This window comes from Aptenodytes forsteri, unplaced genomic scaffold (genome assembly GCF_000699145.1).
Source record: "Aptenodytes forsteri isolate BGI_AS27 unplaced genomic scaffold, ASM69914v1 Scaffold253, whole genome shotgun sequence".
NCBI lineage: Eukaryota > Metazoa > Chordata > Aves > Sphenisciformes > Spheniscidae > Aptenodytes > Aptenodytes forsteri.
Window position 1 is genome coordinate 300,541 of NW_008794413.1, and position 14,957 is coordinate 315,497.

Sequence of the window (14,957 nt, forward strand, 5' to 3'; positions counted from 1 at the left end):
AACTATTCTATGATTCTATCTTAGCAGTGATGTGGGGAGAAAATTAACTCATCCCAAACCACTTAGTGCTTTGCAGGTCAAAACCAACACCTCAGATTCTCCTCTGTGTTTGGTAGATGGTCTGAACAGGTCTTCCTGCACTGCTTCCCCACCTGCCCTTTCAGAAACCAGCTACTGAATTCAGCATCAGTGCCTGATCTGAAGAGCATTCACACCTCCTTGAGCTCTATCAGGGGCACATCAGGGAGTTTCTTCTCCCTTTTTATAACTCCTGGGACTCAGTACTCATTTTCAAGCTCTTTCTGAAGTATTTATATTTGAACGGTATCTAGACTTTTCAGCTCTAGTGGGGTAAGTTGCTGAATTTGGGGAGTGTGAGTTCAGGAAGGGGCCTCTTCTTGCTGTAACCACTGAACTGCAGCACAGTAAGCTACTAGGAGGTGTAAACTGAAAAGTGATTTTTGCTTACTCTTTCTTTCTGTCTTGCTACTGTGTGAGCAAAGTGCTAACAGGATCCTTTGTTTTTTCGCTAGCTGGGCTTTGTGAAAGCGGTGTGGAGACCACGGCAAGAGGAGGCCAGTAGACTGGTGCCATGGAGCTTCCCAGTTACAGCAAGCAGCTGCTGCAGCAGCTGTACGCTCTCTGCAAAGAGCAGCAGTTCTGTGATTGCACCATCTTCATTGGGAACGTTCATTTTAGAGCACACAAGGTGGTTTTGGCTGCTGCCAGCCTGCTTTTTAAATCCTTATTGGACAGCACAGACACCATCTCCATCGACGCTTCTGTGGTGACCCCTGAGGAGTTTGCGCTTTTGCTGGAGATGATGTACAGTGGCAAACTCCCACTGGGGAAACACAATTTCACCAAAGTAATCTCTGTGGCAGATAGTCTGCAGATGTTTGATGTAGCTGTTAGTTGCAAAAACCTCCTCAGGGACCTCATCAGCTGTTCGACTCAGGACCAGGTAGTGAGAGAAGTCTCCGGCCAGACGGCAGACTCATCTGGAAACCGTGCTGAAGCTAATAACCTGCCCCAGTCTGAAAAACCTGCTGAAGCAAAAGCAAATATCCTCCTCCCTCATAGAGTTTCCCCTTCTCCTGGCCCTGTGGAAGCAGAAATGGAAGCAGATGTTTCTCCTCTTGGCCAGGAACTTACCATGAGTCACACCTGGGTTCACCAGGATGCGATGCTGAGTGACTCCAGATCCCTCCGGGAGGATTCAGGCTCTCATCCTGATCAGCCTGCCAGTGCTGAGCAGGGTGGCAGTGCAGAAGAGGAGCTTGCTGAGCCTCCAGAGGAGAAAGGAGGAGCAAGGGATTTAGGTGAGACTTTACAGGTCTGGGCACAGCATTGCCTCTTATTTGCAACTGCGTTCACTCAACGTTTTCCTCTTATGGAGGATCTTTTCCTCTGTGTTTGTTCTTTTTAGTTTGCCCTGGGTTGGGAGCAGCACCAACATGTACCCCTTTTCTGCAGGGACTTTCTTCCTTTGGCACTGTGCAATACTCTGCTTTGGCCTTTGCAGTTGCTTCACTCTCACCACTTTACCAGAGCGGTAGTGAGCAAAACTTTTCTTACCCATGCATGTGGTTTCATCTGACGTACAGCGGGATCTGCGTTAGTGCAGGACATGAGGTTGATAAGGCAATCTGTGTAACAGTAAGTGAACGGAGTTGCCTGCTAATGCTACCTTATCCTTTAAACTCCCGTTCAGCATGGGAGGAAAACAGAGGCTGTACTGGGTTTAAAATAAATGTTCCATTTATAACTGGTGTTAAATAAACTGTTGGTTTTCCCTCCAGGCTGTGTGATATCTTTAGAAGGGATTTGTGAGTCACAGTTTCCCTATTATAGCCAATGTGCTGGTTACAAACTGATGCCTTTCAATCACATCATGCTTTCTGTGAATCCCTTCAATTAGCAAATAACTCATCTTGTTTCTTTCACACAGCAGCAGAGAGCAAAAGCTGTAAACTGGATTTCTTTCTTCGATATGAAAATCTTTTCTCTGAGGCCCTTTCTGATGCCCGAGCTGTGCTGAAAAGACTAGAAGACTGCAGAGAAATTGATGCCTCTCAAAAGGAGGTAGGTGTGTTTACTTGGGTAAATGATACCAGTTTTTTTTTCACCCTGCTGAGGGCTAGAATAGTTTGTGCCCTGTTTAGGAAATTGTTTCATGGGCAACTGGTGCCTGGTTGTTTGAAGGGCAACACGTGCTCACCTGAGCAACACCCCGGAGAGAAGCATCTGTAAGAGCAAACTGCTTGTGCACGTAGGTAAAGAAGTATATGTCCTGCCCTGAAGACTTCTTCGTTGTGTTGTAGGAGAGCTCCAGCACTGATTTCTCTCCTCCTGTTTATGGTATTTGCTTCGGGAACTGTATCGACTTGTAAATGACTGACATATGAGATCCCAAAATAGAGTTCCCAAGCCCTTGGCGAGGGCTTGCCGTGGAGCATCTGCTCTGCTCTGCGTGTGGCAGGCTGCTCGTGGGAAGCATTACGGGGGGGGTTACGGGTGCCGCCCCATGGCGCTTCTGGCGATGTGCCGCTTTAAAAGCAGTTGTCGCTGATGAATGATGCTCGAGTTACTGTTGGAGGGGATATTTGAGTCTGGTGTTTGGTTAATGCTGAAGGATACTCTGGGCTCTGAACAACAATAGCCAGATACCAGCTGTCGTACCGGCTCGAAGCCACTACAGAAACAACAGGTTACGTCCGTATTGGTGTAGCAGTGGTGCAGGAGGACACGGAGGTTGGAAATGATTGCGGCGGGTCTGGGAGGGCACTCATGCTGGCTGCACGCTGCTGTGCGATCGCAGGGTCTGAGAAAAAAGCTGTGGACACTGTGGGGTGAGGATGGGACTGTACTTGCTCTCCTCACCCCGGCTGTTTCTGATAGAGCATTTTTCATACCAGGCTGCATGAACTGCCCTGTGTACCTTTTCTGTGTGTGGAAAAATGAGAATGTGACTGTTTTATTGCTAGCTCTTCAGTGGCTCCGTGTCTAGCTGGCCTTTTGAAGCCGAGAAATGCTATTCCCTAGGTCAGGGGGCTGTGATGCTGTCTAGGTTCCCATGCACTTGCTGGCTGGGAAGCTGTCTGGATTCAAGACATGTGGTCCCTCCAGTACCAGTATGACCATGGGACATTTTGGCTGTGGTGACATTCTGCTTTTAAAAACCCAAGGCAACATGTTTATTAGAAAAAGCCTGTATGACAGCAGGGAGGAGAATTCCCTTGAGTCGGGGAGTGCAGGTTTCTTCTCTGATGAGCCTTTAAATGTTCACGGATGGAAGCCTGTGTTCCCTTAGCTGCTGACCCTCCTGATGGTTGAACTTAACATCTCTGGGGCTTTAGGAGGGAGATGTGGGTCCTAATCTGTGTTTGTAGCAGCAAGCCCAAGCCTGGCTGGGCTGACAAGCACCTGTGAGTGCATTGCTGTCAGCATGCCTGCACGCCCTGAGAAGGATTAGGTTTTTGTACATTTGTTCGTCGCCCCAATCAGAAAAATATGTGAGGTTTAAGGTTTTACCTATTCTGCACCTTGGCAATTGCAGCAGAGCTGGGGAGAGGGTGTTGTGCGATGTGGATGGGCACTGCCAGAAGGGATTTGGCAGCTCCATGCACCCGTGCCAGCAGGCATCACCCGTGCTGGTGTGCCTTCCCTTGCCCACTTGTGCTGCCTCCACAGTCGCAGGGCAGAACAGCACCTGCAAAGTGCCCAGGCAGGCGTGCTGCCTTGCTTCTGCTCTGCATAACAGCCCCATTTTCTATTGCTTTGCAGTAACTGTTGTTTCATGTTTCTTCAGCACCTCCAAGACCCAGCAGGTGAGGTTCACAGACCTGTGCCCGGCCCTTTATGCTCCCCAATGAGCTGTTGCAGCAGGAGCCAAGTGAGACGTTGCGGAGCTCAGAGACAGTTTGGGTATCTGACGGCAAAACGGCAGCTGGACAATTTTTCTGCAGCTATAAATAAACGCTGAATAAATAAGAAATGGATTTTCTTTAAGCCTTCCCAAAAAATCACTTCTCAGCTTTGACAAGCATGAAAAGTGTCAGCCCCAGGGCAGTGGGGGGCACAGACTGCAGCCTGTTGTAAGCAAGGGCTCAGCCAGATCTTTCCCTCTCTGAGCTCCCCTTTGGGACAAGCAGGACCTGTGGGCACCAGCATCAAGCCTGGGCTCTGTTTCCAGCAGATGGAGTAGCTTTTTCCCACAAAGGCGCAGTGTTTTCTTTGGGGAAACACAGTGGTGTGTTTTTAAAGTCATGCTTAAAGTGCAAGTTCATCTCCAAAGAGCCCAGCTCGGGATGCATAATTAAGGCTGAGATTGTGCCAGTGGTAGATGTCAATGGATTTTTTTCCTCTCTCTCCTTGTTGTTTTTCCCCTCTCCTTTTTTGTATTATTTTGCCAGTCATTTGCTTGAAGTCTCTTAGGTGCCTCGGGGCAAGTTAAAGTTGGTCTGGAAGCCGGTGAGATGCCGTTTCTTTGCACTAAGCAGTCTTGCTGGGCGTGCTTGCCCTGCTGCAGGGGGGATCTCCCATCCCTCGTGCACATCCTTGTTCTGCTCAGGAGCCTTTTTTGTGTGGCTTGTCTCTATAGGCAAGCAGCGGTGTGTTTTGGACAGCAAAGCCTGGGCAGTGTGGGGGCTTGCGGGCGTTCGTGGGGGTTTTGCAAGCCTGCCTGTTGACACCAAGGCTGTCCTGGTGTTTAGGCTTCTCTGGTTTCAGTGGCATTTTGCCTTGGACGTAGCCTCTGTATTTCCATTCCTTTGCTCGTGAGCTCATCCCTACATGTGTGCCTTGTTCCCTGCTGTGCTCCTGTCTGCTCCCCTCTGGTGCTGCTGCCTTATTTCCTGCCACCTCCAGTGGAGACTTGTTAGGCCGTGGGGTTTTTTCCCAAGGAGGTTTGTGGTGCAGGGCTTGCTTTTGTGAGAATTGTTGCTTCTCTCTAAGTTTGATGTTATGTTCTTCTCCCTGAGCGGAAAAATGTGGATGTGTTGCTTTTCTGTATAGGGAGGTGTGGTTTTTGGGGTTGTTTTTGTTTTAGAGTCTCTCTGTGTACCTCACATAAACTATTCCTATCTAATTTGGTTCTGGCCTGGATAAAACCTGCTTGGAAATGAGAACAAGACTGAAATTGCAGTAATTCGGGGAAGCGTAGAAGAGCTTTGCTGGTGTCAAGTCTTATCTTCCTGTGCTCTCCTAGAGAAACTCAATTCAAATTATTGCACAGCTCATTTGTTCCCTCTACTACTGGGTTCAGATGAAGTGGGGGAACGTTGATTCTCCCGTGTAGAATAAATGTCACTGTGCTTGTGGATCATTTCCATTGCCTATGGGCCTGTCCAATTATTGTCATCCTTCGTTTGCAGCTGCAGGGTTTTCTGGATGCGGCAGAAGAAAGAAGTTTCCCATTATCTTCTGCATCCTGATTAGGAGTGATAGGTTGTGAGGGTTTTATTTTGTGGGGCAGAGCTGGAGAACTTTTTTTCCCTCTGTTCTGGTGTACTTGTGTGGAAGTGTGGGCTGAGCTTTTGTTCCTGTTGTGTGGAGCAAGCAGGGGTCAGCGTTCTCCACGGAGCCTTCCTGGTACTGGGGTCTCCCTCATTAGTCACATACAAATGCAGGCTTGAAAAAAAAGCACTTCAGATATCTGAACCAGAAATGGGAACCTAGTTTTTCTCTGATTATTGTATGCACAGTGATAGCTGATAGACTTCATGACGCGGTCATAACATATGAGCTTCTCTGTGGTCCAGATGTATAGAGACAGTCCCTGTGCTGTCCTTGCCACCGGCCCTGTGGGCAGCGTCTCTGTCTGTGCAGGTTTCCAGTGGCTTTTTTATATTTCCTTCACCTTATGCACATCAAAAATTAACCAGTAAAAAAACCCAAAGCAGCTTGCTTTCACAGAGGACTGATGATTATGTCTCTGGAAGCTTCCCTGCGGTGCCCAGCCTCCTGCGGTCAGGGACTTTGCAGCTCGCTGAATGGCCAGTGCAGCTCTCCTCGGGGAATGGTGGTGGCATTGAGGTATGGGCACAGGATTTACCATGTTCAGGGGTGAGTCTTGTAAATGAATGTGCCTTGGCTTGTGAGGGAGGGGTCTGAAGGGAGCTAGCTTCTTCTGTCACCCTAAACCCCATGGCTTTCCAGCCTGTCTCTTGCAGATCCCTCTCCACCACGCTTTGGGTGCTTGTATTCGCTCTAAAGCTGATGCTTGAGGGAGATCACTCAGTAATAGTCACTAAAGTGGCTTTTTGCTGAGACATGCTCTCACGGCGGGAGCAGGAGAGTGGATAAGGCATGACAAGCCATAACACCCTGCTCGCCCACCTGCAGGGAGAGGCTAGTGGCCAGCTGGGTTAGTGGCCACATTGACCTGCCCTCCCTCTCTCCCCACATCCCTCTTTAGTCTCAGTTATGGGCCATTGCACCCTTGGGTGGGATGTACATTACTTGCCCATCTGGTTGAGGTCCTTTCCGTGTCCCAGGACGTCCCTCAGGATGGCACGCCAACTGAATTCAACCCAGGTCAGGCTCGGGGCCAACCACCAGCTGCTCTTTGAGCATCCCTGTCCCCACCCAGAAAAACTTAATCTCACGATCGCTTTGGAGAGGGAGGTGGAGGTCCCAGAGGCACTGTCTTCCTAGGAGCGTTGTGGATTGGTGTGAGGAGGGAGATTAGTGCCTGTCTGGGAGGACACAGCACTAACTCGGCTCTTGCTGAGCAGGTCGGGGCTCTGCATGAGCAGCCTCATGCATCTTCCTAGCCAAAGCGGCAGGGGACATTCGAAGGAGCAGAAGATAATAAGGAACAGAGCAAGAGGTCCTGCGGGGGGGCAAAGGGACACAGCAGTGTAGGAATGGATTGTGTTAGGAAAGAAATCTGGAAAAATGTGGAAGATGTGGAGATGATACGGAGGCAGGAGACCTACCTCCTGCGGCGTTACCTGCAGAGATTCCTGTTCAGAGCTTGCCTTGGGGCTGCTGTGGACATGGGGAGGTTTGAGGTGAACTGGGAGGGCTGTTTTGTGGTGTTTGACCATAGCAGTACTGAGCTACTGTGTTAGTAGTGTTGTGGCCACCAGAACTGACACCCTCAACTGGGACCCAACTTCTCAGTGGACATTGAACCTATTTGGTGGCACAGCTCAAGCTTAAGCCAGACCTTGGTGAGCAGGATTCCCAGCTCAGAGAGCCCATCTCTTCCTCCAGTCTGGAAGCTGGATGTGTGCTAATTTGTGCCAATTGGGCCATGAAGGGTTTTGCAAGTGTCTCAGGCAGCGAAAGCCTAATGGACCAGGCTGTAATGTGTGGGCACGTTATGACTAAGCGGAAGCTGGGATTCCAGCTAATATCAGTATTTCTCCATTTTTTTCCAGGATCTTTGGGAATTGTTAGTGCTTCGAAGTAAGTCTAAAATGCGCTGTGTGCTCTTTCAAAACAATGCTAAAAGGCTGTTGTTCCCACTGAGCAATGTGTCCAAGGAAAGGTCTTCTGGAAAGAGACTATAAATAGCAGAACCTTTCAGTTTCTGAAAACTCATTTCCATTAACCAAAACCGTGCACTGAGGAAGGGATGTTATCTGGAGCTCTGGGTAGCAATGCTGTGCTGATTTTAATTGAAAAAAAAATTAAAAAGAAAAAAAATTGCGACAATGCAAGTTACATGTTTTTACTAATATGGATTAAAAGTATTTGGCACGGTGCTGAGCACCTTTAGGATGGTGAGAGTCAAGACATTTTGTGTTTTACAGGATCATTTTGATCTGGAAGGGGCCAGGCTGCAAACCTTGAGAACAAACATGATCTGGTTATCAAGTCTCATTACAAATTAATGTTTGCATTAAAAAAAATACCTTTAAGCTTCTTCTTCAGCACGTCTGCAGCATCTCCTTTCTTCCTTTATAACAGAGCCCTTCATGTCCACGTCTCTCTGTTCGGCAGGAAAAATGCTGTTAGCGGGTAAGAGCTGGGACTCCTGCAGCTTCCCCTCTGTGGATACGCTTTGCAATAGGTCATTGCACTGTCACGCTGCCCTAATAGATGAGCATTTACACCTGTGAGGAAAAGCAAGTCCACCATCCCCCTGGTGCAGCCCCAAGCAGTTGCATTCAGTCTTTTTATCATAGAAATAAAAATGACAATGACAGCAGAAAATAGCCACTCTCTCTGGAGCTGGGCTAAGCTCTCACTTCAAAGGTACTTTATAGCATCCCTGGAGACTCTAATAAAGGACGCCTGCTCTGAAAGGCTGGCATCTCTCCTGGAGAGCTGGGGAGCATGTGTCTTTAGGGGCAATATTTACAGCGTTAAAGGGCTCTGGGGAAATGGGAGCAAGAGTTACAGCTTATTTCTTTTCCTTTTATTTCCATAACCACGCAGGCATGTTTGCCTCTGGTTGCTGTTTCGGGTCACTGGAGTGGATTTTGGAGCTCTGGGCATGATTGCCAGGCGTGCTGAGAGCCCACGACACTCAGAGTTTGTGTGCCTCCTCTCCAAAGCTTTCTCTAGGAGTTGCAACTCCATTGTGACTTGAGGATGGAGATTCCTGAAAGTCCCACTTAAAATGCTCTCTGCTTTCTGTGCAAGTGATATCTCCTTGTTCTGCAGTGAAATCTAGTATCCCCTGCCCTAGCCTTGGGCTTCCAAAGTAACGGTGTTTAAACCGTGTTTTATTAGGTCTCTTAGACTTAGTGGCATTTGGCTGTTAGGGGAAGAAATGAAGAGATGTTTGGTGCTGGAACCAGCTCCAGTTTGTGGGACTGGCTGTAAAGATAAGAGCTGTCAGGCAGGGCTTGCTGCCCTCCTTCCCAGGGCTGGTGGCCGCAGGCCGGAGCTTGAGTTCAATGGTGTGTGTCTATGTGGTTATTTTTTTGTTTTGTTTAATTTTTTGTCCCCTGAACAAAACCTCCAGGTTTCTGCTTTTTGTGTTGGTTTGTATAGGGCTGTTAGGCTTTATTAAAACCTTCCGTGTTTGCCTGTTCTGTTGTAGGCTCTGGTTTCCTGTCTGGCAGAGGCAGGAGAACAGCCAATGTTCAAGAAGCTGCTGAGCAAAGTGAAGGATGCTCGGAACCTGGGTGCTCAAACCCTAGATGCTCAGACCCTCGTGTCTTTACTGAAGCTGTTTCAAGACGTGAATCCCAAGCTGAGAGTGGCTTTGATGGAGAGGGAAGGGGGAAGCGGAGAAGCCCTGCAGCAAACAGGTAGAGATGTGGGTGCAGCCTCTGGCAAAGTGAGTGGGCAACCTTACAGGCAAAGCAGGTCTCCAGAAACCCTGTATCCTTACTCACATGCAGGAGGTTTTACCACGTGCTGACCAAGATCCTGGAGCATTTCCGTCCCGCAGCAGCGGGGTGCAGGCAGCACAGGGCTCTCCCTATTGCTCCCTGGAGGGCTGGATCGATGGCTGCGCAGCCAGCATGGGTCAGAGCACAGCTGAGCCTCAGGATTGAAAGCTCCTTTCTTACTTGAGTCTGACACAAAGCAGTGGCCTTGCAAACCTGGTGTTAACCTCCAGCTTGCTTTATGGCTTTGTGCTCTGTTAGATAAATGAGACGTTTTCCTTTCATAGAGTTTAAAGAGAATAGCAAAGTGGTTTTCCTCTGCTGCTTGTGCTTGGGATGAGCTTTGCTATTCACTTAGATCTTTCACAGAGTTTCACTCGCTTCAGGAGCCTGTCAGTTCCTTCAGACTGACTTGTTTCTTCTCTTGTGTTTCTGAATCCTTTTCCCCCCAGAGAGCACAGACGAGGGAGAGACACTGACCGCTCGCTTGCTGGGGCGCAGGGAGGAGCTGATCCAGACTGTGACACAGCTGAGCCCCATCATAGAGTTCCTGGAGGCAGCAGAAGAGGGATTCCTGACCGCCTCGGAGAAGCGGGTAAAAAAAATCTGAAATAAGGAAGCCTCTGTGGGTGAGGGGGGGTGTGTATGCATATATGTCTGCAAGGCACCGTCTTACCACATGGTTTGCCAAGTGATGTGCTAGCCTCACCTGGCAATTTCACCTCCCCTTTGCACAGCATGGACTGCACATGTGTGTTGTCTCAGGTCCTTCTGCGCTGAACTGTGGGAATAGTGAAAGCTGAGCTGTGAAGGCAACCTCAAGACCAGGATGAACACTGCCTGGCGGAGTGTCAGACCGCCCCTGCAAGTGGAGCCTGGGGCAGAGGAGGTGCCTAGTACTCCTCCTAGGCCCTGAAAATGCCTTTTTGTGAGCCCGGAGAAGGCTCTGTAGTGGAGTTTGGTGTCAGCAGAACCACTAAAACCTCTGTGCTGCCTGTCTACCAGTTACGTCCTTGTGTAGTCAGTCATTGGCTTACCTTTCAGCTGACTCCCAGCTTTAACTCTTTCCTTTAACTCTTATCACACAGTTGCCTGCAAGAGTAGGACATCCACTGACTGATTTTTTTTTTTGTTTTGTTTTCTTTTAAATTTTTTTTGGATGTGTTTAATGCAGCAGTTGGTGGGGAGGACTATTGCTTTCCTGTAAGCAACTGCATTATGTGTGCTGATTTGCAGAAGCTGTAATGGAAAAAATACTGTGTAAAACCTGCTTTTTTGTGTGTTTTGGGGGGAGCTGGCTATACCCTGCCTGTGCAGCTGAAACTTGCAGGGTGCCCTAGCACGCTGCGTTCGGTACACAGCTTGCAGACCTCCTGTCCTAGTTTGTCACATCAGTTAGTTCCTCTGCTGCAGGATTATAGCGAGTGGAAACCACTGTTGTGCTTCAGTGGCATGAATGATGTCTGCTTTCTCTCTGCGTGAGCTTGACCAGAGCCATGACAGGTGGGCTGAGAATCTCTGCCCGTCTTGTAAGTCCCTTAATAATGTCTTGCTCACTTGCACGTGGTCCCTGACCAAGTGTCCATCGTGGACCATCCCTGGGTATGGGTGCAGCTCAGTGCAGGAGGGCCAAAGAAGGTGCTGCCAACAGAGGCATCCGCCTTGTCCTCGTGGGCTAGGGTGTGACTGGCAGCTGATGAATTTCCCCCTCTGAAACACCATGGCTGAGCCTGGGGAATGGGGATGTGAGAGGAGAGAGCAAGGCGTGAATGCAGCAAAGGACTCGGCATCTGCTGGGGATATTGCGGCTGTCAGCAGAGACCTGCGCGGGGGTGCCTGGAGCTAAGCTCCTAGCTGTGAAAGCTGCATCAGCAGTGGGGAGATTAGGATTTTTCATATATGCCTGTTCATGTTGCAGTGCGACCTTTCTTTTGAAGGCTGCACCTTTTCCCTGCACTCTTCTTTGTCTTCAAGAAATGATTTAGTTATAATGCAGCCATTTTTTATTTTCCTTCCCATTGAAAAAAAACAAGCCAACCACAAACCAAAACCATTCTGCCATCGTAATTCTGCCCCTTGGGCACAGGATCCAGCCTTTAATTGCATCATCATATACTATGGGACTCCTGCCTTGTTTGGTGAAGGGGTAGTGTTATTCAGTATTTCCTTTTTGTCCTCTTCAGTCACTCTATGCTCTGTTTGCTGCAGAGCCTCCAAACCCTGCTCCAAATACAAAATCCTTCTCCTCTCTATGGGATCCCTTCGTGCTCTTGTTTTAGCCCACGGGTTCCCAGCAAATAACAAATGTATTTGGGGAGCACTCTGGTGAGGCTGGGTGCATCGCTCTTTCCCTGCCGCGGCACAGGAAAATAAGGCGAAAATTGCCAAGTGTAGACTGACCTCGGGAGGTTCCCTTTTTTTCCCAGGCTTGGTTTGTTTATTTATTTATTTATTTATTCCCCCCCCTCCAAACAAGTGGAAAAGTGCTTAATTATTTCAGAAGTTAAATTGATTAAAACAGTGGGCCTGTGGCATATGTGCAGTTGAGATCTCTGGTGTCTCAGGTGCAGTACTGGGAAAATGAACATGGAATTAGCAGCCACCTCTGAAGGTTTCATCTTACCTGATTCATCCAGCATTGCACGAGAGCTCTGGGCTGGCAGAGATAGGATCTAGTTCTCCAAAGGTTCATAAAGATGAGGCTTTCCTTTTTCTTCTCACAGTCACTGCCTCATTAGCTACACATTTATTCAGCAAGACAAGCACGAGTTTTACGTGTAACAGCCTTTTTGCTAGGCAACTGGGTTCTTTCTGTGCCTGGCCCAAGCTATGCATGGAGCAAGTCTGACTTTCTTCGCTTGAAAACCAGTATATGATGTGTTGCGAAGCCCCTTTGTAAATCCCTGTTTTTCTGGGGAACTTTTTACCTAGAATTTCTACTTTTTGAGTGCTTAACTTTACAGAAACACTAATAAAGCCATCATGTGGGGCGGTAGGGTGGAGGATTTGGGGGGATGGCTTGGGTGCAGATTCTCACTTAAGAGAAATAAACTTGGATACAAAGGAAGAGCAGGTAACCTCCTGTGCATGGTGTCCCATGGCTTAGGTCATCGCAGAGTTCAGAGCGACCAGTCCACAGTACAGCCCTGAACCTGGAGCGTCAGAGTAGCTTGTAAAAACACCCGTCCTTTCCTTCTGTCCAGGCTCTAGAGGGGAATTGGGCATTTTGAGCGATGTCCTTTCCCTTCCCTTTGGCTCCAATGCCTACATGGCTTTGATGTCCAAACCAAACGGCTTCAGAGCTAGGACAGGTATGAATGACAACACGAGGAAGGTTTCTGGCCATTGCAGGAACAATCCTAACTGGACGCACTGGGGGATGAAGAAGTCCCATTGCAAGCAGAACAGGGGTATGTTTTCTGACTGTCTCACCCGGTTGTTGTCAAAATGAGTCTCAAAATGTCAGCACTGCATCCCCCACTGCCAGGGCAATCACTTCTGCGCCTGTTGACACTTGCCTGGGAGCAGTGGTAGGTTACAGCATGAGCTCCCCAAAAAGATGCTGCTCTTGTACCCCTTTTTGTGTTCTCTTAAAAGATGACTTCAGACTGAGCAATCCAGAGTCAGCTCAGTGTGAATTAGATGGGAGGATATGTCAACAGGTTCACTAACAGAGTTTTGGCTATAAAAGGACAGGTTTTTAGAAATGAGAGAAACTAATTAATGAGATCAGCTGCTTGTAAGAGCACAGGAGGAGCTGTTGGATTAGTTTCTTTTATGTTAAAGGTAGGAGAACTGTCTGAAGTTTGCATCCTGAATGAGAGAGGAGAATTTGTATGAGAGGTTACAGACCTGAGTGAATGAATAACTTGAGGAAGAGTATTAGGATCTGCAAGGAATGGCTGAAATGTCCAACAGGCAAAGAAATGTACTTCAGAGGTATGAAGAGAGACTTGTGGCACGTCAGGCTGCTGGGCATCACGGCATATATCGTGGCAAGCAACAAACATTTGTCTGACCAAGTAAAGAAAAAGAATAATGAGAGGAGATGACCTGCAAACTCATGGCTGAGCCTAGGGCCAAATCCAGGAGAAGCACAGAAACAGAAATTTCCTGCAGCTGAAGTGAAATCACAACTCAAAGGGCATCTCCCAACAGAGTGGAAGAGCTGACCACGTGACTATGAGAGCGACAGCAAGGTTTATTACTGTATTTTCCAAGTTGAGAGTGGTCCCTGGTCACAATTGGTGACCAGGACAGAGGTGTGGGAGAGGGAAACAGTGGCCTAGGCAGTCAGCTCTGTGGGCGCATGTGTTGGGACAGGCTGGAGGGCACATGTAGCTGAAGCACTGCATGTAAGCAAAAAGAATGGGATAAAATGCAGCAAAGGGTGTTCAAGTAAATTGTTTCTGCCTGACCTGGAATCTTTATTTGATGAGATAAAAATGTTTTTTTCTGCCTCCATCTAGACTTGAGCAAGGCATTTGAATTTCATGTGAGGAAATCGTTAAACTAGAGGAAGCGGTGATATTAAAAAAGGATGTATCTTACAGGGGGATAACTACAGATTGTGTTGAAGGCAGGACTGACAGGTTGGAGCAAGGTTGCCAGCGGGATTCTTGGTTCTTATTTAATATTAATGCTAATGTTATTGACGCAAAAATAGCAAAGCATGCTTAGCAAAACTTGCTGATGAGCAAAACTGGGATCTTTTGTCCACACAGAGGAGGATCTGCAAGAGGGAGAAGAGTTACATGGCTGAAGAACTAAGTAGTGAGAATTGAATGATGTGGTAGTATAAAGTGAAGGGTGTGCATTTAGATGCAGTAACGAGAATGAAGAATTAAGATCTCATCTGAAATTTCTGTGTGCAGTTCCAGTCTTGTTCAAAAAAGGTGAATTCGTATTGAAGCAGAGACAGATCTGCAGTTGTAAGATCAGGGGAGTGGAGAAGCTGTTTTACGAGAGGAGCTGCCTTATTTAGACAAGTGAAATGAAGACTGAGAGGGAATATGATTGTGCTCTTATAAAGAAATTGGAGAGGAAGGGTAGAGTAAACACCTCGGAGGGTTCAGAAGAGCTTTTTAAGCTAAAAGATAATGTTGGCACATGAACAAATGGGTATACACTGGCCATGAATAAATTTAAGCTGAAAATTAGAAGAATCAACAGGGGAATGAGGCTGTGGAAGAGCTTTCCAACCAGGGGAAAGGGACCAAAATGTAACTAGTTTTAGGACAGATCTTAATAATTTTATTAATGGGACTGTGCAGTGTAGTGCTTATGACAGCAGGGAACTGGGCTGGTGGCCTACAGAGTTTCTGCCAGTCCTACATTTCAAATGCTTAGGAACACAGTCTTTGCAGAGAGGAGGTCAACCTGTATTTGTCAGCTGGCTTTCCCTTGTAGGAGCCTTGTAGGTATTATACTGGCATGCTAAAGCTTTTCCAAGTTACAGTGATTGCATCTCACATAAGAGATGTCTCATGTGGCCTCATCATAGAAATAATCATTCAGTTAATAGGATGCTTATTTAAATAACGAGAGTCTTTTTTTTTTTTTTTTAATTTCTCTCCATGCCTGTCTTTTGATGACAAGCAGAAAAACTGGGGAGACAAGGGAAAAGACACTGTCAACTTAAAAAGTATTTGCTAAAGATATTAA

At 47.7% G+C, this 14,957-nt stretch overlaps 1 protein-coding gene across 6 annotated transcripts in view; it reads left to right on the plus strand.

Annotated features, from left to right (window-relative positions):
• Positions 1-548: 548 nt before the first annotated feature.
• The window catches only part of ZBTB40 (zinc finger and BTB domain containing 40), a 35,299-nt gene continuing 20,890 nt past the window's right edge, over positions 549-14,957 (plus strand). For 4 of the 6 annotated variants that reach the window (XM_009289006.2, XM_009289025.2, XM_009289013.2 and 1 more), the window contains exons 1-4: positions 549-1,322; positions 1,952-2,085; positions 9,002-9,212; positions 9,746-9,888. In XM_009289006.2, the coding sequence (XP_009287281.1) occupies positions 593-1,322; positions 1,952-2,085; positions 9,002-9,212; positions 9,746-9,888 (1,218 nt within the window). In that variant the 5' untranslated portion in view covers positions 549-592. The remainder of the gene's footprint in view (positions 1,323-1,951; positions 2,086-9,001; positions 9,213-9,745; positions 9,889-14,957) is intronic. The other 2 variants (XM_009289017.2, XM_009289035.2) reach the window with 2 other exon arrangements.